Source organism: Taeniopygia guttata, chromosome 2, assembly GCF_048771995.1.
Source record: "Taeniopygia guttata chromosome 2, bTaeGut7.mat, whole genome shotgun sequence".
Lineage (NCBI taxonomy): Eukaryota > Metazoa > Chordata > Aves > Passeriformes > Estrildidae > Taeniopygia > Taeniopygia guttata.
Window position 1 is genome coordinate 24,708,873 of NC_133026.1, and position 23,217 is coordinate 24,732,089.

A 23,217-nucleotide genomic window follows, 5' to 3' on the forward strand; every position below is an offset into this window, starting at 1 on the left:
CAGATAAGGTAGTGGATATTTTTCTAATTATCTTTATATAATTAGATGTGAATTAGTTGCTTTAAGATTATCTCAATTGTTTCATTGATTTTTTAATGTTTGCTTGTGTCCCTTTTTGGTTGTGTGTGAAAATTATATAACTCTAAAGAATATATATGGTACATGCTAAGGTCTTCAACCACCCCACATCCTTAGCAAAAATCACAAAGGAAATAAAATGTTTAAATTTCTGCCTTATGTCTCTGTTCAATAACACCTGAAGGTCTGTTAACACATTTTTATCTCCAAAAGTCAAGTGGCTCTCTAGTTGTTCCAACAGCTTCATTTCTACAAAATCATACCAATAGAAAGACACTGACAGGCTGTGTTGGTTTTTGGTTGGATTCAGGACTCCAGCAAGGCTGGGCCTCAGATTTGTTGTAATATCTGATGTTTAGAATTTAATTGGTGATGTCTTGCTTAGTTGCAATATTTTCAGTCCTTGTGCAGTGAATCACCTGCAGGACTTCTTATTGCAAGCAACTGTGAAAAAGTAATTCCTTTTGGAACACTGTCTTGGAAGGGGAGCTTTTTGTGACTGCTTTGGAAGCTCAGGGGCTGCCTATATCTTGGTTCATTACATATTTCATCTGCTCTCCTTTTCTCCCTGCTGTGTTGGGTGCTTTGGCATGGCCTTGCTCAGCAGCCCGCAGGGTGTCCAGAATCCCCCACTTCCTCCCGAGGCTCCAGGAGCCTGAGCCGGGGCCACGCAGTGTGCCCGGACAGGGTACTGCCAGCAGTGGGGAAAATTCTGAAACGCCCTTGCTTCTGTTGATAAATACATACCCCTGAGGGGTAGAGGGGTATGTATTTATCAAAATTATGGTTTTCAATCTAAGTTTTCTTGTTTGACTGTCAATATTCATGCTGGTTATTTAAACTTTATTGAGGCAAACAGTTATGTACTGCATCCCCTTGGTACAAATTAGCTAGAGATTGACACCTGTGAATGCTTCAATGGTATATAGTACCGATGCTTCAGTCTCATTAAAAGTAATGAATTTTGTGGATTTATATACCTCATTTTTTTAAATTTCAAATCACCATTGTCTTGCTTCTGTATACATAATAATTAGTTTTCCGACTTTGCATTGTACATCCCCAGGCCATTTTCTAGATATTTATGTAGTTAGTTCAACGAACTTTGCTTAGGAGTTGCTATGTGATTAACAGTCATTTCCTTCCCGGATTGCCCATTTTACAAATTATCTAGAGATTTCATGTTCTGCAATTAAATTTTCTTATTACTTTTATAAAGCCAAAACATTTTTGTGGTGAACTCGCCTAGCTAACAAACAACAAAGGCTTTGTGGTTGTGCTTGTGCTCCAAGGGTGATCCTCGGTCCCTGCCAGCAGCTGCCAGAACAAACCATGCCCACGGAGCCGCGAGCGGTTTGCCGGTTTGTCACGAGCATGTTCCTCGCCCGGGCAGCCTGGCTGAGCGGATCGACAGCGAGGGAAGGAACACGCTGGTTCCTGATCTGCGGGGCGCTCTCCGTGCGCCCGCTGCCACCCGCGCCCCCCGGGTTTCCGGCCGCGGGCAGGAGCGGGAGCGTTCCCGGGACCCTGCCCCTCCCGCGCGGGGGCGGGCACGCTGCCTCCTCCGAGCCGGGCGGGCGCCGGGCGGGCCCGGTCCGCGGGGTCAGCCTGGAAAGGAGCGCTCTAGGAGAGGCAAGAAGGGGATACACCGCACCGGGGCCAGCCAGCGGGACTCGGCGCTGGCGGCGTGGCCGCGGCCGGGCCCGTCCTCCACCTCTCGGCAGTCACCGCCCGGGGCCGGACTGCAGCGGGCTAGCCGCCTCCCCCGCCCCGCCGGCGGAGCGAACCACTGCGGCTCGCCGAGGAGGTGAGGCACCTGTCACCGCGGGCGGCGGCGGCGGCGGGCGGCCCCGCGGCGGGCGGCGGCGGCGGCTCGCGGCGCGTCCCGCGGCGGGGCGCGGCGGGGGCGCGGCGGCGGAGGGGCGGGCGGCGGGCGGGAGCGCGGCCGCGGCGGCCACGGCGCCTCATCCTCCCCCGCGCCGCCGCCGCGGGTGTGCGCGCGGAGCCGTGTCCGTGCCCTCGCCGCCGCCGCCGCCGCTGCCTGCAATGGCGTTGAGGCGACGCGGCGGCTGCTGCCTCCTGTCAGGCGGGCGGCGGCAGCGGCCGCGGTGCGCAGAGGAGGCGCGGGGGCAGCGCTGAATCGGGCGGCCGGGGGAGTCCGTCGCGGCTGTCGGCCGGGTAAGGCAGCGTGCGCGCTCGGCGGCAGAGGCGCCGGGCTCCGCGGGGAGCAGCGATGGCACCGGGCTTTTGTTTCGCGGGGGCGGCGGGTGCGTGCCCGGGCGCTGCCCCTCCGCGAGATGCTGCCGCCCGAGTCCCGCGGCTGCAGCCCGCCGGGGCAGCACGGCCGCTCGCGGAGGAGCCGGTGCGGGGGCTCCGGCGGTGCCCTCTCGGGTTTATTGCCTTCTGCGAGGGCTGCACGGCTCGCCCTCGGGGTCTCGGGGGACTCTGCCGTGTGGCCTTTCCAGTCGCCCGTGGCGATCGGCGGGAGGTGCGCGGGGACGGGCGCGTCGCTGTCGGCGCGGCGGCCGCGGGCTCCCGGCACCGGCACCGTGTGTGCAGCGGCCAGAGTGAGGCGTCCCCGCCTCGGCGGCGGCGGCGCGGCAGGGCGAGCGCAGGGGAGCAGGAACGGAGGGGAAAGGAGAGGGGGTTGGCTCGGAAGACCCCCCAGGTGCCCTTCTCTGGGCTGCGGGGGCCGGGCATGAGCCCCTGGGGCTGGGGCGTGCGGACGGTCCAGCGCCTGGCTCCGTTTCTGCGTCTCCTCGTTGGTACCTCCAGGGTCTTACGGATGGTAAAACCTCTGCCCCTGACAAGGGGCAGCTTTCGCTAACGGGATTTCACTTCATTTACCCTGTCAGCTGAAGATGTTAACTTTGGGCGCAGTTTTTTTATTCCCTCGAGCTGATGTTTAATTTGCCTTTCTAAGTGTATTATCTTTGATCGCATTTCTACCATTATGTTTCTCTGAGAGAGCAAGGATTGTCTTGCAGTGCCTCGTATTTCATGTCACATTGCCTTTCCTTTGCATGCATATTTGTGCTATGATACTATACTTGTGAATGGAAAGCTATGATTATTTGTTCTTTCACTATGTTATAGATTGTAAATTATGCAACAGTCAATTTGCAAAAGTTTGTAATGGCAAGTTTTCACATGTCTGTGCAGTGTTGATTTGTATTTTTTTTTTGCTGTTTTTTTTGTAAACATGTCAGAAAATGGTAAATGGAAATTGTGACAGACTTAAAGTACCTGACATAGTTTCAGAAAACCTCCTATCTATTATTGCAGGTTAAATCAGCCCTTGTTCTTGGGAGTCCTTAGTCGTGCTGCTTTGTCAGAATTGACCGTGTGCATTAAGACATTTGCCTCCAGATCTATCAAGTATGGTCCTGCTGAAGGGCAGTGGCCCTTGAGGAAAAACGCTCCTAAAGCGGAATCTCTGCTGTGGCAAACTACTGAGAGCGGTACCGCAGAAACTATGCAAGCAGGTTTCACACTCCTGAAGTAAACATGATGAAAACAGAGTCTTCAGGAGAAAGATCCACCCTCCGAAGTGCCTCTCCTCACAGAAATGCTTACAGAACTGAGTTCCAGGCGCTGAAAAGCACCTTTGACAAACCGAAATCAGATGGAGACCAAAAAGCAAAAGAGGAAGGAGAGGTCTCCCAGAGCAGGGGAAGGAAATATGGCTCAAATGTCAATAGGATCAAGAACTTATTTATGCAGATGGGCATGGAGCCCACTGAAAGTGCTGGAGTTGCCCCTAAAACCAGGGGAAAGCGTGGCCCTCCATCACCTCAAAGACGAATTAGGCCCAAAGAATTTGTAGAAAAAGCAGATGGTTCAATCGTAAAGTTGGAATCGTCCGTCTCTGAAAGGATAAGTAGATTTGACACTATCCATGATGGTCCGTCCTATTCCAAGTTTACTGAAACCCGGAAGATGTTTGAGCGAAATGCTCATGAAATGGGACATTCAAATCGCTATTCTCCAAAGAAAGAGAAAATAATTTCTAATGAACTTCCAGATGAGTGGTGCAGCTCCAAGTCTCACAGAGGCAGCACTGATTCACTGGACAGTCTTAGCCCAAGGACAGAGACTGTCTCTCCAACTGTGAGTCAGCTCAGCGCAGTTTTTGAAAACACTGACTCACACAATGTCATCGCAGAAAAGTCGGAAAACAACGAAGAGTACTCTGTAACTGGTCACTATCCACTAAACCTCTCCTCTACTGTCACAAATATCTCCTCCCCAGTTGCAAACCTTGAGGGTTTCAGCCCTTTGAAAGAGGCCAGCACGTGGTCTCCCCCAGCCAAACAGAGCACGAGTGTGATGTCTGTTGAGAACTCTGAGCAGACTAACACGCCTTCAACACCAAGACAGAAGGTGTCCACAGGCACTTCGGCAGCATCAAAAACAACTGAAGAAATAAAAAAGACCACAGAGGCAAGTGCTGATTCTGTTGAGAGTTCTGCAACAGGTCAACAGGATTTGGTTGGTGCGTTTGACAGTGAAAGATCTATGGACAGCTGTGCTAGGAGTAAGTCAAAAACAGAGACGGGAATTTTGGTGCAACAGAAGGAGCAGTCAAAACATACAGAAGGTGTCTTTGATCGGCCTGACGCTGCAGAGTTAACAAGAAATGTAGCTTCAGGTGGTGATTTTGCCACAGATGCTTCTGAGTCTCATTATGATGAGGAAAGTGAAAAAGATGGGCATGAAGATGTGAATAATTTTCAGAGTTCACATGTGTACATGCATTCTGACTACAATGTGTATCGGGTACGATCCAGGTATAATTCTGACTGGGGAGAGACAGGTACAGAACAGGATGATCTGGATGACAGCGATGAAAATAACTGTTATGAACCCGATATGGAATATTCTGAAATTAATGGGCTGCCAGATGAAGATGAAATCCCAGCCAACAGAAAAATACAGTTTAGCCGGGCTCCAATTAAGGTAAGGTTTCTTATGTTCCTTTTTTTTTTACAGTTTGGTTTGTTTTCAAATGCAGCTTTATTTGAAGGAGATTTTGACATTTGATCTTGCCTCCAAAAAGATTTCAGAGGATCTCTTGATACATGTCTTTATTGCAGTCAGTGAACATAATCTTAAGTGAAGTAAGGCAGCTGAGCTCTGATGAGCTTGTGTCATTTCCTAGATTTTCTGATGGCTGACTAAACCAGCAGAATTTGAGCATAACAGCTGGGCTTGTGAAGCTCAAGAATTTTGCCATGCATATTTTGACTTCTATGACTGCACTGTAACCACATTGTGAAATGTCAGTGTGGGTATTTGGTGACTTCTGTGCTGCTTGTTTGATTTCATATGAAATCACAGCTTGTTGAGATTGAAAGGCTTTTCCTCAGCTCTCAGCAGATTCTTAAAGTACCTATATTTAAACTGTGTCTTGAAGTACAGTGTGATCTTGTAGTAGAGGACTGTTAATATTCCACATCTCAATCAGTATCATCTGTTGTAGTAGCACTTATTTAAAATTTTAAAGCATTTATATATAGAGAGAGTGAGTATATCTTAGTGCTACAGAAGGATGAAATCAATTTACTGAAATACCTAGTGAAGGGTGTGCTTTTTGCAGAGCTGTTTTGGTTTGTTTTTAAGTACCTTGATATTACCACTAAGAATGTTGTTTCCAGTACATTTCAGCTCAAGAAGGAATAACTAGTTAATGGCTTGTTAAGTGTTGTTGAACCAGCTTTGCACTGCTGAGTCTCAGGGTTAAATATAAAAGTATTTTACTTCCAAGATGATTTTAGTACATGTGTGTGATGATTTGACCCTGGCTGGAGATGCCACATATCTATAATGGACAATTCAAAACCATAGCAATTGTTGCAGAAATGGCTTATTGAAACAAAAATATGTCATAGAATACTTGAAATGTAAGTATATTAAAATTAAAATGTGTAATTGAAGTTGACTGTTTTCCTTGTGTGATTTTAGCAATGAAAATTACTAAGTCAATGAACAGAAGTGGCAGTGTTAAAGTAATGTGGTTTCCAAAATCTGCATTCACACTGCCTGTGGTTTAAAGTAGGGTGGGTTGTGTATTTTAATATGAAATTTTAATCTGAATAAAGCAACCAGATTTTCATATCTGTTTATCATGGAGTGGAGTGAAAAGAACTGTCTTACTTCATGCTTTGAAAAGAGGATTTTTACACTGAAAGAAAGACAAGATAATGGATTTTTCTTACAATTTTAGTTTGTTAGTGTTCTATTCAGGCTTGCATTATGAACCAAAAATTCTAAGTATTTTTGTTCCCTCTTGATTGTTCTTATAATTAAAGCACCTGGTTTTCTTGAATTCCTGGGGGGAGGTGAAGTGGGGAAAACCTTGATTACAAAGGAAGTTGTCCCCTCCTTGAGCTGCTTTCCAGCTCAAGCTAATAGACAAGATGTACTAATAGGCAAGATGATGTTCTCTCTTCTGAAAGAAGATTGTTATGATGGTTCTAACAGATGAAAATCCAGAAGGTGACTCCACTGATTTTATTCTTGAGATGGTCATACTTTTTTGCTGTTTCTGAAAGAGCTAATAGTGACATTTTTACTTCAGTGTATTGCTGTTTGAATCATGCTGTCATGCCAAGTGCTCTAAGAGTATTTTCTCAATTATTTGTATTTTTTTCTTTTCAAGTTTTTCATGCTATGTTCATTTCAGATTACATATTGTACAGTAATAATAATAGTCCATCAGGAAAATGATCTGAAAGTAATTTTTGTAATTAATTAAAAGAGCACATTTGTCATGGGTTTAAGCATAAAGCACTCTTAAAAAGCTTATCCAAAGTAAAAGAATAAATGCTTTAATTATTCTGGCATCTTTATTGTAGCTAGGAAGAAAAAGAAAAAATAAAAGCTGTGCTGGGAGAGGACGTTGTAGGAGGGTTTGGGAGGTTTGGGAGAACCCCTGCTTTTTGTCCTGGGTGCCTTCAGTGCATCTGTTAGTCATGTGGGAAAGCAGAAGTGAGACCATGTGAAAGGCTGGCTCCAGCAGGAGGAACTGCAGCAGGAGTTGTGGAGAATTAAAAGCTGCCTCTGCCCTCTCTGTGAAGCTGTGTGAGCCAGGGCAGGCTGCCAGGGCCATCGGTCACTGCCCGGCCCTCCGCCGCGGGCAGGGACCCAGGAGGGGCAGCTGGAGAAGGCCCTGGAGGGTCCCTGTGGCTCCCGAGGCTCTGGGCTCCGCACTCCTCCGACAGGCTGCCCGTGGGACACGCTGCTGGGAGGCTGGAACGGCTCTGGCAGGAGGTTTCTGTGCAGCACAGCTCTCAGGGAGCAGCGCAGGCGGCAAGAGGGACTTGTGTTCTGTCCCCTCACACAGTGCCAGCCGATGAACTTACCCAGTCACTCCCTGTGCCCCATCTGTTACACAGGGATCTTGCATCTGCCTGGATAGGCAGCAACTGTTTAGGGATTTTTCTGTTCTATACGATTTTTTGTGTTAGTGGGCATGACTGGTTTTATTAAGACTTAGCTGAACATCATCTGATGCACGGCGTGATTGCAAGAGAGCAAAATACAAAGAAATACAGAAGTATTTTCTGAGCCGTTGGAAACTGATTTGTCTTTATGAAAGTGATGCAATTTGTACTTGACTATTTTGCTAGGTAGTGGTGTGCAAAGTCCTACCCAAACTCTGGATGTTTAGCATTGATTTCAGTATTGTACCTTCACTCTCCTCCTACAGGAGAAATCTGAAATAATTAACAAAGTTGGCATTCGAATGTGTGAACTGTGGAATCAGTGGGTAGTTATTGCCGTAAAGTTGTTACTTGAAGATCTCAACAGGTTTAGGTAAACATCTTTGGACTATTTTTCTATGTGACTTCTTCAGGCAGACATGTAAGAGACTTTTTTGTCATTTTAAGGGAAATGCTGAGGACTGTGAGAAGCAGTGAAGTATAGGCAGAAGGATAAATGAATAAAATCTTACCAAAATGATAAATACTGAAATCTGCTTGTGTCCCAAGCAGGAAAAAGACTCATTTATTGAGAAACTCACTATCAAGAGGGAAGACTCAAGTCAATGCATGCAGGACATTCTACTGTGTTACAGTCTGTAATTTTGCTATCACAGATCCCATGCTCCATGGGCCATTTGCTCTGCTCTAGCATTATGGGACATATTTGCTGATTTCATCTCTGTTGAAAATCCCTTTAGGAGTAGGTGACTTTCCAGGGGCCACTGTAGGCTTGGAGAGTTTCTAGGTATTTGGAGTGTTGTATTGCTGACATGAGCAGCTATGTGTGTCTGTGGGAGTTTAAATCAGCTTGGTGCTGTTAATAAACAGGAGTACAAAAGGGCCCAAGAGTGGCTGTGGACAGGAGTGTGTTGCTGAACAAGGGATGTGAACATTTCTGTAGCTGTTCATATAACTGTTTATGTAGTGATATAGAGGCCTTTATCAGCACTGGCCTCTTGTGTTGAGGTACTCTGTGCTCAGGGATAGAACTGAACTTCTCCAGGGCAAGTGTACGAGGTGAAAAAGTTAAATAAATGAGATAAGGAAAAACATACTCTGGTTTTTCCAGGGATACTTTGCTACCAAAGAAACAAAACAACACCCCCCACCCCACCTCCCCTCCCCCTGCCAACCCAGCACTCACTGATTTATTGGTCTTTCATTGCGTTTTGCAGGGTTTCCTGAGGGTTGCGTCATGTACTGCTTCCCAGACACTGCTGGCTAATTGGGCAAGGTTTGCCTGTGATGCAGAATTCATTAGCTCGTGGCTTTCCACACCCTAGCAAATGGAAATGTATTGATTGTCCAAATCATAAGTAGTTTTTTGAGCTGTGCTTCCTCCAGCCTGGGTAGAATTCGGATGAAGAGCAATGTTCACCCTTTCCCTTTCCAAGTCCATAGTTTCTGCTGCCCTGATAGCTAATAGCTGCATCTTCAGTTAGTGCCCAATTTCTGGCACCAAGTACACGTTCAACCATTTAAAGCTGTTAACAGCCATTTGTGTCTCCTGCCGAGCTTCCTTTTGCAACCTTCTGCTCCACTGACTCTGTCCTACCAGCCAAGGGGTTGGGTATTATCTGATCAAACCGTATGGCAGACAGCAGGGCACTTGTGGTGCTGCAAGGAGGTTTGGCCCAAGCTGCTGCTGCTGTTTTTAGCATTGTCTAAAGCTTCTATGCTGCAGTGGTGAAGGGACATCTCTGCAGACCTCTCTTGAATTTTGGGGGTAGGTGGGAGAGAGGGTAACATGAAAGAATATATATAGCAAATGGCTCTTCCATCCTTCAGCTAATTCCATATGAAGAGAATGTAATCACTAGTGCCCATGCCTCCTGTTGTGCTTCCTCTCTTTTGTCCAGCAGCATGACTGAATTTTACACCCACAATATTTCAGTTTTCCAGATCATGTCTTTTTCAAATGGTCTTCCAGAACTGGAACTTGTACTTGCTCTCTCTTGCCTTTGAAGAAAATTTACAAGTGCTGTGGTTATAGTTTAGTGTGGAACATAAATGAAATTTGTATTTAATAGTTGCTTTGAAATTTTTTTACAAACTTCTTATAAAAATAATTTCAAGGAATGAGTCTTTCTTTCAGGTATTCCTCATTTCTGAGGGGACATGAAAGATCATTTAGTTCTAACCCCCTTGCCATGGGCCGGGACTCTTTCCTCTAGACCAGGTTACTCAGTTCCATTCAATCTGGCCTTGAACATTTCCAGGGTTGGGGTATCTGCAGCTTCTCTGGGCAACATGTTTCAGTGTCTCAGTACCCTCACAGTAAAGAATATTTTCCTAATACATGATTTAAACTTACCCTCTTTCAGTTTGGTGCTATTACCCCTTGTCCTGGCATTACAAGCCCTTGTAAAATGTCCATCTTTCTTGTAGAAAAGCTACTGAAAGGCTGCAATTTGGTCACCCCTAAACCTTCCCTTTTCCAGGCTGAGCAATTCCAATTATCTCTGCCTTTCCTCATAGGAAAGGTGCTCCGTCACTCTAATCAACTTAGTGGCCCTGCTCTGGATTTGCTCAACATGTCCATGTCCTTCCTGAACTGGGGACCCCAGAGCTGGGTGCTGTGTTCCGGGTACGGTCTCCCTCACCAGAGGAGAGCAGAGGGGCAGAATGCCCTCACCTGCCCTGCTGCCCACGCTGCTTGGATGCAGCCCAAAAACGTTTGGCTCTCTGGGCTGTGAGTGCACTTGGCTGGGTCATGTCCAGCCTCTCATCCACCATCACCCTAAAGTCCTTGGCAGGGCTGCTCCTGGTCTCTTCATTCCCCCAGCTTATGTTGATACTAGGGGTTGCCCCAACAAAATGTGTTCAGGAATGTGAATAGTGGCGGATAAAGAATCTGAAACAATCTGGCACTAATTACATTGGAAATACTTAACCTAAAATATCATTATTCTTTACATAATAGCCATCATAATAAAGTATGCTGAAAGCACTTTCAAGTCTTAGTGTAAAAAAGAAATATTTCTTTGTCTAATGCAGTGCTCAGTATTGTATTTATCTGTTGTTAAAATGTTGATGAGCTATTTTGGTTTACAGGAATCATAAGAGGAGGTTGCCCATCCACAGGCACTGTACAGTCCAAATTTGTCACTTCTGTGTGTGCTTTATTTAAATGAATACTGAGTTGGATTTCAATGATTTCCACATTTTCCACCCCCAGTGAACCTGTGATTCTATAAATAAAATAGTCACAGTGGATGTAGGACACTTGTTGTTTAAGGCCAGTATGGAAGACAGGAGTTGCAGAAAGATCCTGAGGCTTTGTTAGATTTGAAATGATTACAGAATCTGAGAAATTAATACACTTTTTGAATGGGTTAATTATGAAATCTTAGAGATAAAAAACCCATGCATAGTTCTTTCTGAAATCACTGAAATAATATTTTGTTTTCCTTAAATTTGGTTCACTACTGCAGCTCTTGTGTTTATGTAGAAGCCTAGAAGATAAGGGAACTAATATGTATCCTCAAACACTGACAGCTGAACAGCTGTGGAGTCAACCAAGGATTGTTGGTAATAACATTCTGTGAGAAAGAAAAGAATGTTTCTGAAGAAGGGGCCATACAGAGGAAGGGCAGCACTTTGCTGAGACTAATGTTCTGGTTTGGGATCCTGGAGATAAGCACAACACCGTGCAGCACAACTGCTGGAATGGGGTTGAGAATTGGGCCTGCAATGTTGACCAAAGGCCAACCCAGTCATGAAGACTGGTCATCATTTGGTGATCATAAAGACCAGCAAAGACTGGTAAAGCCCTGCAGCCCTTTCCAGAAGGGTCTAGAAGATCAGACTGCCCATGATAACTAATTGGCATTGAAAGTGAGAAATGTATCTCCAGGGTGGACATAATTTACTAATAAAATTTTGTAAGCTCTTGCGGACCTTCTGACATTTGTTGTTCCTTTTGACCACAAGTATCTCTGAGACTTGGGCGCTCCCTTCCCCATAAGGGTGGGATGCCGCAGTTAATCTTTTGTTTACAGCGTTAGGAGTGGATGATAGTTTTGGCTAAAGCATGAAACTAAATATTAGGTAGGATTAGTCTCTGACTCCTGTAGTGTTGAATATACCACCCAACTTTTATGCTCACATTCAAATTTCATAAAATGGGAAGCAAGCTGGTAATTAATGTCATTCATCTCAATGTGTCAAGTAGTTTCATGTACAGAGCTATTGGCTGGGTAGCTTGGAACATGTCTGTTTGCTGCATAAAATGAACTTAGGCTTTTTTCCAGGTATTGTCAAGTATGGGGAATTCTACTGACTTTAATATTAAAATGTGCTGTACTGCAGGGATTGTCGTGCTAACTTGGATTAGTCATAAAAAACAACAGTGTAAAAACCAGGTTCTTTGCTCCAGTAATATGCTTTGAGGGAAGATCTTTTTATGAAAGGCAGAACCTTTTATATGTATTTGTCAAGGAAAGGAATGAGAAGTAAATATTAAGGATTCAGAGACTGGATGCACTCAGATAACAAACAGTGGATAAAGCATTTCAGAAGTTACTTTTTTGATTAAGTCACTGCAGTGAACAAGGATACCTCATTATTGCTGTGGAATTTTATGCCTTCTTCAATGAGTGCTTTGCACACAATTTCAGATATAAACGGGTTTTCTTTTATTAAGAATATATGGAATTATTGGACTACAGTAAATGAAATAAAGTTATTTCCCTGTTACAATATGCTGTGGAGTCTTTAACTCTTATGTAAAAGTCATAATTTCACTACTAATTCTAGGGATCAGCAATTCCTGGGTGCAGTGCTCACACACGTAGCTCTTGAACTAAAAGCAAATAATGTGGCCTAAAACCTGGGTTTCATAAGTATTGAGGGCGTTCTAGAAGGACTGTGTGTAGAAACAGAATTTGGATTAAATCATTTGCAACAGAGGTTTATGTGGTTTAAGTGGAAAGGGGTTTCCAATTAAAGGTTTTGAATTTCAAAAATGCAGACTGAGAAACTGTAGAGAAATGGTTTGAAATTAGCTGAACCAAAGAGCAAAGGGAACTCTTTGATTCAGAATTAGAAAAAGTGCGTAGGATTTTCATCCTAAGAAAAAGCAGACTATACAAGCAGAATGATTGCAGACCTAATCAGAAGAAAAGTCTGCCAAAGAGATTGTAAGTTAGCCAAGAACTTGGAAGGAATGGCAAAGTGGTTGTTGAAAAAATGAAGAATGTCATAAGAGTTCAAAAGTCTTCAATGTGACTAAGAAGTTGCCAGAAGTCAAGCTGAGTTTGACATTGTAAAGGAAAATACTCCAAGTAGTAAAAAGCTGTTAATCCATTAAAATTCAACAAGAAAGAAGGTGAATGTTATGCAGCGGATATGAAGTTATGATCAGAGTTATCTCCCCCAATTTATTGTGGAAATTCATATAGTGAAATGAAGAAGGAACGTACAGGTTCCTAGTGCTCAGGTTTGTATGGGGCTGGGTCAAAGAAGCTGTGTTTTAGAAAATCTTGTAGCATATATTTCAAAACTAAAAGAGCACTATCAAAGTAGAAATGGTATTTAACTGCAGAAGAGCAAATGTAATAGTGGTTTTTCAGAAAGTAGAAATAAGATGGTTCTGGCTGCTTGAAAATTACTAATTTTTTTTTCCCCATAGCAAAGCAATGGAGAACACTTTTAAAAGAATCAAAGGCAGAGAGGCAAATGGAATACATGTAAATGGATTTATCAGAAGTGGTATATGCCAGACTAAATTAGGATCTGCCTTTGATAAGATAAAAGCTCTTGTTAAAAATTTCAGCAGTTCTGTCTCAGGAAGTTGGAGCACACTAATGACACTTGGTTTTGATGGAAAGTGGGGAAGCCATATCATTGCATAGGATTACAGCAAAATATGGGTGACTGCAAGGACGTGAGTGGTGGGGATGGGTTTATGAGCTGAGAACTTTCACAGTAAACTGCTGGCTCATTTGTAGGGGATGACAGCTAAGGAGAAAGCCACTCTGACTTGCTCCTGCAGAATGACAGCAGCAACCTGTGATGTGATGCAGCTGTGAGGAAGGCAAATGGCATTCAAAGATAACATGAAGCAAAATATTTTGGAAACAGTAGGGAATTATGGGTGTCATTTTATAACTTGCAAAGGAGACTTCATCTGGACCGTGTCTGATGGATTTTGCTTAAGGCATGTGGCTTTGCAGGAAGAGCTGTAGCAACTTGATGCTCTTATGTGTCTTTTTCTTGGTTAATTCTATCCTAAAACAGGGGCCTTAAGAAACTTGTCTTGCTCATTGAGTGATGCACAAGGCCTGAAAAGGACCATTATTGCATTTCTGTATTCAAAAGAAAAGGCACCTGAAAACTAAGTGGCAGCATTTCACTTTTAAGATGGAACGGAATGTTTTCCAGCTATGATGAATGAATTTTAGTAGAAGGCACTCTTCCTACATTCCTGATAGACTACTGTGTTGTGTAGTAGTGTCTGTTAATTTTTTGAAGTGTTGCAATTATCTTTAGCTCTGTTGACCTTGAAGACCAAAAATAATCTATTAAAAAGAGTACCAAACATTCCTGTAATTAAATGGTACAAAAAAATTGATGTTATTCTGTGGTGTCTTTTTTATATAGAAAGTGTTCTATTGGGAGAAGCTAATTTTACTTGAGTTGCTTGTAAGAGTTGATTCAAGAGACCCATCAGATCATTCAGAGAATTCCATATGCTAAAGTAAGTGGAAGGTGCAAATGCAGAATTTATCTCCAAGACCTGTTTGCCTTGTGCTGTTACACATAAAGCTGCGCTTCTTAGTCTATGCACATCTGCAGCTTCTGATGTTCTACTCTGCAGTTTCCATCTGCCTTAATATTCAGTGAATAATCTCAAAGGAATCTCAAGATGCTGGTTCACATTGAAGAGGTATCTTCCAGTGTTCAGTCTATGCTGCATGTAGGCCTAGGGACTTCCATTTGATAAAATTACCGTATTTCGCATTAGTTGTTTGAAAGCAATAAACTATAGAAGCTTTTAAAAGTCATGTTATCAAACTCCTCTCTAATCCATCTCATTCATGGCCTTTATGATAAAGCATTAGGACTTCTTTTATCTAGCTTGTAATGTAATCGTCTTTACATCTTTATAAGCCTGCAGTCATGTTTAAGATGGATGGTGATATATTTAGGTTCTGACATACTCTAGATTCCTTAGATGTGTAGAATCTGACATACCTGTTCATTCTGCCTTCTTAAAAGCCCAAAGATGCTTTCTCGTTAGTCTTAGCTTGAGTGATTGCCAGTAGATTTCATTGTGCATGGACCATTTAAATAGAATATTCAAAATATGTTAGTGTTGTATTTTTTTGCAAGGGCAAACCAGAGAAAGCACATTAATCCAGAGGTTTAGATTACTCTTGAAAAAAGCTGGTAATTTAGCAGTGTGGAAAAGTGCACTAACACAAATGAGAATGTTTCAGTATGACATTTGATAGGAAGAGACTACCAGACCATATAGCTCTTTATTCCCCTTTGCCCAGCCATTTTCCTCTGAAGTAGTTGCTCACTTCTATCTTTCTTAATTTTGTAGGTTGACTAAAAAATGCTTGATGCTTTGCACATGCCTTTCATGTTAATATTTGACTTGGGGAGGAGGGAAATACCATTAAAGAGAGAGACTCTTTTTTTCTTCCTTTTTTTTTCTTTTCTCTCTTTCTTTGTGCATGGCCAGTGAAAAATTCTCCAAGCTTAACAGCCATAGATCCAAAATAACTGCTGAGACTTACTGTGGTTTACTGCAATGCATGATGCAGTCATTACCAGTAAGTCTTTACCATTAAAAAGGGGAAGTTGTGCCTAATCAACCTCTTATCCTGGCTTAATAGGTGATGGAAGAGCAGTGGCTGTTGTGCAGATTCACTTCAGTCAGGCATTTGACATAAATATTCACAGAGAAGTTAAATATGGGTTAGATGAGCAGACAGTGAGGTAGGTTGGAAACCAGCTGAACAGAGAGGTGGGAAGCCACAAACCTCATAAAGTTCAACAGAGAGGTGCAAAGTCCTTGTGCCTGGCCCCATGCATCATTATATTCTTGGAGGCATTCCAGAGGGTGGATCCTCTTCAGCTTTGCAGAAGAGGCTCTGGGGTGCTGGACAGCATCAAGTGGAAAGTGAGTCAGCCATGTGCTCATGTAACAAGGAAGGCTGATTGTGTTCTGGGCTGTGTTAGCAGGAGTGCTGCCATCAGGTCAAGGGAGGTGATCGCTCCTCAGTACCACTGAGGCCACATGTGGAGTTCTGGGCCCTATCTTGGTTCCCCAGCCCAGGAGACTGGAGAAAGTCCAGTGAAGGCCCATTAAGATGATTACAGGTCTGGAGCATCTCTCCTGTGAGGAAAGGCTGAGAGAACTGGGACTGCTGAGCCTGGAGAAGTGGAGGCTCAATGATGGTCTTATTAATGTATATAAATACTTGAAGGGAGAGTGCAAGGAAAACAGAGCCAGTAATGCCCAGTGACAGGGTGAGCACCCTGTGAACATCAGGAAACTCTTTCCTTGTGAGGGTGACTGAGCACTGACACAGATTACTAGAGAGGCTGTGGATACTCCGTCTTTGGAGATACTCAAAAGCTGTCTGGACATGGTCCTGGGCAAGGAGTGCTGTGCTTGAGCTGGGGGGTTGGACCAGATGACCTTGGTAGATCCCTGACAGTTTGAGCCATCATGCTGCTTCATTTAGATCAGAAAAAAACTATTTTCTCTAATCTAAAACAAAAACAAAATAGTGAATTTCACTAGAAACAAAATAGTGAATTTTGGTAAAGGAAGCAGCTAAATTGCATCCCAGGTAAATGATCTTGATTTTATTATTTGTAAAATGTACAAAGTGACTTCTTGTATTATTGATCAGGTTTTAAGACTGCATGGTTTTGCAAATCCAAAGGTGGTGGAGGACTTTCAATATGTTTGATTGTTACAGTTAATGTTGTTTAAATCTATGAGTATTTTAGTAAGAGTTCATTGCATAAAGCTTAAATTCTTACTTTGTAATTACGGATAGTTAAGTTTAAGGATTGATACTAGACTTTTAATGTTTCTTGTTAATGAAAAACTAGGCCCACAGCTGCTAAGAAAAGTTTTTAAGGGGTTTTTTTGGACATATTTTGTTGGACGCATAAGCATATTGACCTAACCTTTTAAGTAACATTTAATAAGGCAAAAGATTTTGGGGAAATATTTAAACTAATTTAATTATGAGTTTAATTTTTATGAGGAAAAGGAAAAAATTTAAAACTGCCTATACAAAAATAAAACTGTTGAGGAGTGATGTTCATTTGCAGCAGACGGAAAGCCCACCAACATTTTGCATGTAGCAGTAACTGATCTGGATGGCTGGGGTAAGCCTTGATTGGAGTGGGAATTCCTTGATTGGAATGGGGATGTGATCTGATGCCCAGTTGAGTGCAGATACTCAAAAGCTGTGGTTAAACGAATAAATAATCTCATCCTGAACTGTACACTTTAAGTGAAATCTTTGAATTACTCGCTTTGTAAAATGTACCAAGTTGCTGATTTTTGTCTAGTGTATCTAGTTTATCTCTCCAGTAGTGAAGGAAGGAGGCATTTTGCTGCACTTGTAACAACTCCCAGAAGAGAGATGAGTGTGCATGTCTGGAGATGACCAATAGTCATTTCTGAAACATAAGAGACATTAGTGAGAAGTTTTTTGAATACTCTTTGAAAAAAGAGTATAAAAGATAGAAAATAGAATAAATTGTTTTTACTCCTTTGGCTTAAAAGCAGTTCTATTAAAGCGGGCCTCCATTGCCTTTGTATGATTTATTCATTTTTATCTTCCTAGTGCACAGGGTCGCTTGTGTCTCTAAGCCCCAAAGAACCACTGTAGTTAATCTGTTCCATTAAGAGCTCCAAGTTTCTGAGTTTGAGAAAGCTGGATTTAGCTTGAGAACGCTGTGCTGCTGGAAGCTAAATCCAGCAGTGAGCAGCCTGGGGGCTTGGCAGGGGTGGTGGGCGAGCAGGGGTGGTCTCATGCCCCAGCTGTGTGGTGATGGGGTGGGGGCACAGGCTGGGTCGGGGCCAGGTCAGTACCTGGCACTGTGCCTCGGCAGGGTCCTGCTCCAGCTTTCATAAGCCAGTGGTACTTGGCAGCACTTCACTCGAGCCTTTAGAACTCAAAGAAGCCACAGGGCAGGTTTGTGGCCTTTTTTTAAGAGCTAGCTGCTTCCTGCTGCATCAGTAGTTCTTCAGTATAGCATTATCCAAAATACACAGTTGAACTCTTACTTCACCATTTTACCTCACCTGACTACCTGATGCTACCTGAGCATTGATGAGATTTTTTTGTTTTAAAATGCAGTCTCTGTTTTTTTCTCTTTTTCCTCCTTTCCCCCTGGGCCCCCCACCCCCTCCCCTGCCATTGATTCTGGACACATCCAGAGCTGCAGTTTGTGATGGCCTAGGACAGAATTTCCCCTTCTATCCTCAGTTTAGTTGTTTTCTAGGATTACATACTTGACATTTTGCCTTGCATTAAAAAAATCAGAAAGACAACAAAGAAGCTTTTAAAATAATTTTGTTTATATTTTTTTCATTGTTCTATTCAGGTCATGTTCATCATTCAAGTCAAGAATTTACTGTGGTATCTTCACCAAGTTTTTGTTGCAGCATTATATGTAGATTTTGTTTATTGTATTTTATTATTTGTAATGAGTAAATAATGTGTGAAATATATAGCTTCATAGATATAAAGGCTTCATGAATACTATTCATTTTTTGGTTCTTGCACTGTCCACAGATTATTCTGATCTCAGGCTTTGCTTTTGATAGCTTGATTCTTTATTGTGTGAGACACAACAAAATCTAGATGTGCCATATCTTCTGTCACAATTTTCCTTAAAACTGTGGCTGAGACCTAGGAGGAGAAAAAGTGTTTTCTCTGGTGCGTGTTATGTGCTGCATCTGCTTCATCTGACCAACCTATAGGCAAATCTACTGCCACCACTTTTTAGAGGATACACTTGTACACCTAGAAAAATAAGAATTAAAAGAACAAGCTTATTTGTGTGTGCAGATACTTGACTAATAAAATATTGTAGTGGTAATTCATCAGAATGTTTTGAAAGATAAATTTTTGTCTTAAAAACTCTGTAATTTATTCTTACATTACAAAGAATGCTCCCAAGAGTGTGAGGCTTGCTTTAGCTGCAAGAATTTTTGCAGTGCAGAGTAAACCTGCCAGGAGGATGTAGCAAAAGTTTGTTAAAAGTATGTCATGACTTCTCTCTGGTATTACGTATTTTTTGTTCTCTTTTAAACAAGAGTGGTACTATAATAATGAAATACTAGATGAAATTCTTTGTCTTTTATTAGCACTGGAATTCCAAGATACAACAGCACTTGGTGACTTGATGAATAATAGTTGTCATTTAATGACTGGCTAGGATTACTTTGAAAATAAAGGTCAAAATTTTATCTTTTGTCCCAAAAAGCACTTGAAAAAAGCACTAGCAATAGATGAAAAGGAGGACTGTCTCTCATACCCCTTTCGGACCTCAGATTTTATTACGTTTCTGAAGTGAAAAAATGCAATCATGCAAGAAATTATATTTGAAACATCCTATTTTGAAAGTACTGTTCTGCTTACAGTATTAGCATATTTGGTGTAGATATCAGTGTCACCACCAGAAATAAGATACTTTTGGGACTCCTAGACATTGTGCAGCCTTTCACTATGCTGCTGTCAGGAATTTGATCAGTAAATTAGTTTAGTAGTACTGGTAACAGGTTTCCAGGGATTACCAGGGATTACACCACCAACTCTGATTGAGAACACTGAGTTTGCATGCAAGGATTCCTGAGTGCCCCTGTACTACAGAATACAAACTATACTGCATAAGAATGGCAGACAATGGTGCAGACAATGGAGACCATCATTACAGCATCACTGAGGTCTGTGTCATTTTCTGCACCATTTGAAATACAAAATAAGTGATCAGTGTGTATTTGTAACAGGACACCTTGATAGACGTGATGATGGCAGTGACCTAAAGAAATGCACAGCTATTAATTTTTTTAATCTTGTGGTGCATTCAGCAGTTCTGAATAGAGTGGGCATTAGGAGAGTTGCAAAACAGACAGTGCTTCCTTTTCTCATGGATGTGTGACAGCAAGTAAACAGAATGGGAAAGTTTGGAACAAACAGAACTTCAGGGAGTGACTGTTAAAAAGCTTCTCAAATTGAGATGACTTAGGGAAATTTTTTTTAAAACTGGAAACATGATTATAATTATTAGAAGGTGAGGCTGAACCCTTGCATGAATTGCCAGTGGACTTGCCACCTATGAGACTGTAGGATATTTTTTAGCATGTTGTAGGATATGTAGCAGTGAGACTGTAGGATATTTTTTAGCTATGATAATATCAACAATTGTGGGCCTTTATTCTGTGCTTTGACTTTGTTTTCCCAAAGCAATTAGCCCTGGGAATCATAGTCTGTTATGCAAGGAGCCTAAAACAGTGCACTGAACATGTAGTCTGCTGTCTAATTATACTAAGTACTGGTGGGGATGTTCTCTTCATCCGCTTAAAAGAATTGTGTCAGAAAATGTCTGCTTCAGGTAGATCTCTTAATGAAACCACAAACTGATGCTTTCCTGGAAATAGTTTCAATGTCTATTAATATTCAAAGAGATGCAAAGCTGTTTTATTAATAAAGGAAATTACTTACAATTCCTAATTGTCAGTATATTGCATGGAAAACTGAAAAAAAAAAAATCCTCTAGTTTTTCCTGGCATTTTGTAGCAAATGGCACAGATTCATGGAAGAGGCTGTGGTGCCTTCAGTTGAAAGCAGTTTTTTAGTTTAATTACTAGCCAGTGAGTCTCCTTTGTGTGATCACATCGCACCTCTAAGCTGATCGATATTATGTTTAGCTATTTGCTAGCACTTAATGAGATTTCTTACTGATCTTAGAGTGCAATGTACATCATCTCATGAAGGCTAGAAATTCCTCAGGTGTATTGAATATCTGTAATAACATTTTAGTAAAAACTTTGATCCATACAAATTAATACAAAATCAGGCAGAAGAGGTAACCATCTTTGGAAGATGTGCATAGGAACCATATTGGACCTCCATAATTTTCTAGAAGAGCATCTGACTAAACACTGCACCATAGATTACACTGTGTTCTTCCATCATTTCAGTTCAACCTGGGACCAAACGAACTCGCTGTACTGGATGATTTTGCAGGTCCTGGCACTAGAAGGAACACAAAGGCAAACACAACTGTCTAGCTTAATGTTTAGACTGTTTCCTTTAGGCACTGAGGAGGCAGCTTTGGTATCTGAGATGTGCTGAAAGACAAAATGAAGGATAAGAAGCAGCTAGTTTTAAGGAGAAATTCCTTTGATGTAAGGGGAATTAAATTTTAACTCTCATGTAGTGGATGAGCATTACAGGCACTTGGCCTTTTATATGGCAATCACTACTGTCATCTTCATCTCCTGGATAGGCTTTCACCAGGAGAGTTAGATCTTTATTGGGTTTTTGATCAAATGCAAGTCACCTGCCTTCAGAAAGCAGGTGTAGGCTTTGAGCCTGGAGTAAAGAAAGCATCTGTTTGCAGCTTTTACTTGGGCTTTAAGCTGGAAGAAGTCAGAGAGACTGTAGTACTCAATAGATTCTTTCTTGACCCTAGGCAGGGTCTTGGTCAATGATTGTGCTTACTTTGTGTAGCACCACCCCATCGCAACCTCATTTCTCTTTGGATTTTGTGGGGGAGTTTAAGTGATCAACTTCAGTTTTTTTATTTAGTCTGTACATAAATATTGTGGTTTTCTTTGACAAACTAATAAGAATGTAAGTACTTTACTGAACTGGAGTTCCCAGTTAGTGGTAACTGACATTTTTGTCTCAAACTGCAAACCTCTTCTGGATACTTCTCCATCCTGTTTTCTTCGGCCACAATATGAGTTGAAACCTGCTTTTTTTTTTTTTTTTTTTCGTTGTCTCTCCCATTATGCTCTTTGAACGTGGTGTCTGGGAGGTAAAAAAGGCTAACATTTACCTCCACTACTCTAAAGCAATTTCAGTGTGGAGCATTCCCCCAGGGCTAGGATGAGGGGAGAGATAAATAAAACATCAATGAATAAAGAAGCTAGAATAATTTTAGAACCAGGCTAACCAGGATACTCTTTCTTATTTGTGTCTTGAAGACACAGTCAGAACCTTATTGAGGTATTCACTTCATGGCTAGAATGTCTCTTTGTCTGCATAATGAATATAAATGAGCACAACAGATAGTAGGGAGAGAAACAGAGCAAGATGAAATAGTGCTGAGTTATGCAACAGGGATTAGTGGAAGAGGGAGGAGTAGAATTAAGACCTTCAATTTTTAATGGAAAATAAAAACTGTAAAAAATCTTTTGAGGAGTCTTATGATACTTATGAATGGATGTCACAAATCTGCAGTTCAGAAAGAAGATACTGCTCACTCTTTACAACTTGCGCTCACATACTTACAAGTAAATGAAGTACAAGTGTAATTGGAGGAAGGAGCCTGGATCTGCAGCCCCCTGTGCTGGAGCCCTTGCCTCCTGCCTGCACTGCTGCTCTCTCTTACACCACTGTGATTTGAGAGAACTTCTATGCAGTCCTTCACATCTCCAAAATGCACCTCCCACTTTCTCATAGCTCTTTACTACCTGTGAAGCAAGGTTGCAGAAATGAGAAAAAGGTAGGTAATGTACTGTGGACAGAATTGTACCTTACATGTAACTGACTGACAAGAGTAGGCTTGTTGGCAATGGTATCTTCAGCAGAACTGAAACTGCTGAATATAGAGGAAGTAAAAGAAAGTGGCTTCAACCCGTGCTTTGAGTTCCTAGTGTTTTTATGATAGTGCTGACTTTCTTCCCTGCAGCAGTCCAATGTGACTCCATACTTCCTTGAAAATATGATCTTTCATGGATGTAATTATATGCTTGGCCAATAAAAGTTGGGAACAAATTACAGTTCCCAGAATCTGTTCTCCTTTCATTGCTATAGTGCTATCAAGTTATGATCTGGGAACAAGAGATTTAAGATGAGGGGACAGTCTTGAGGAGTATGTGTATATATTGCTGCAGGCAGCAGTATGAATTAGGTGTACCTGGATTAAAATTAAATAAAACAGATTGGTACCAAAAGCAGTCTAGTTGTAGCTGTTTGGTGACCTATAAAAGACTAATTTACTTTACAATGTAGTAATATATTTTTTCTTATTTTATGTGTTAAATAAAATAAGCCAAGTAAAGTTTTCTTACAGAGCCTGCCTCTCCAAATGCTAATTGCTGATGGATGATTATAGAATTTGCTTATAATTATGTACTACTCACAACAAGAGATTGTGAACTTATTTGATGCTTTCCCAGAATTTTATTTATGGTAGTTCAAGGATGTAGTTTAGAAAGCTTCCATTTGAAGACAAAATCTTTTCATGATTCGATTGAGTATATAGGGTCCTGCATGCAACTAAATAAATGCCTGTTCTCTGTATATCACTGGATGCAAGTGCAGGTTTCTGGTAAGATGGTTTTCAGAATACAATATTTGAAGAATGAGAGATTTTTCTTTTAAATTGTGGAGGTGGTTCAGTTTTATGTCCTTCTGTAGTGGCAATGTATTTG

General features: G+C 42.0%; 1 protein-coding gene across 4 annotated transcripts in view; it reads left to right on the forward strand.

Annotated features, from left to right (window-relative positions):
• Nucleotides 1–3,580: 3,580 nt before the first annotated feature.
• The window catches only part of PPP1R9A (protein phosphatase 1 regulatory subunit 9A), a 129,514-nt gene continuing 109,877 nt past the window's right edge, over nucleotides 3,581–23,217 (forward strand). For all 4 annotated transcript variants that reach the window (XM_030264681.4, XM_030264684.4, XM_030264686.4 and 1 more), the window contains exon 1: nucleotides 3,581–5,037. In XM_030264681.4, coding sequence (XP_030120541.4) covers nucleotides 3,586–5,037 — 1,452 coding nt within the window. In that variant the 5' untranslated portion in view covers nucleotides 3,581–3,585. The remainder of the gene's footprint in view (nucleotides 5,038–23,217) is intronic.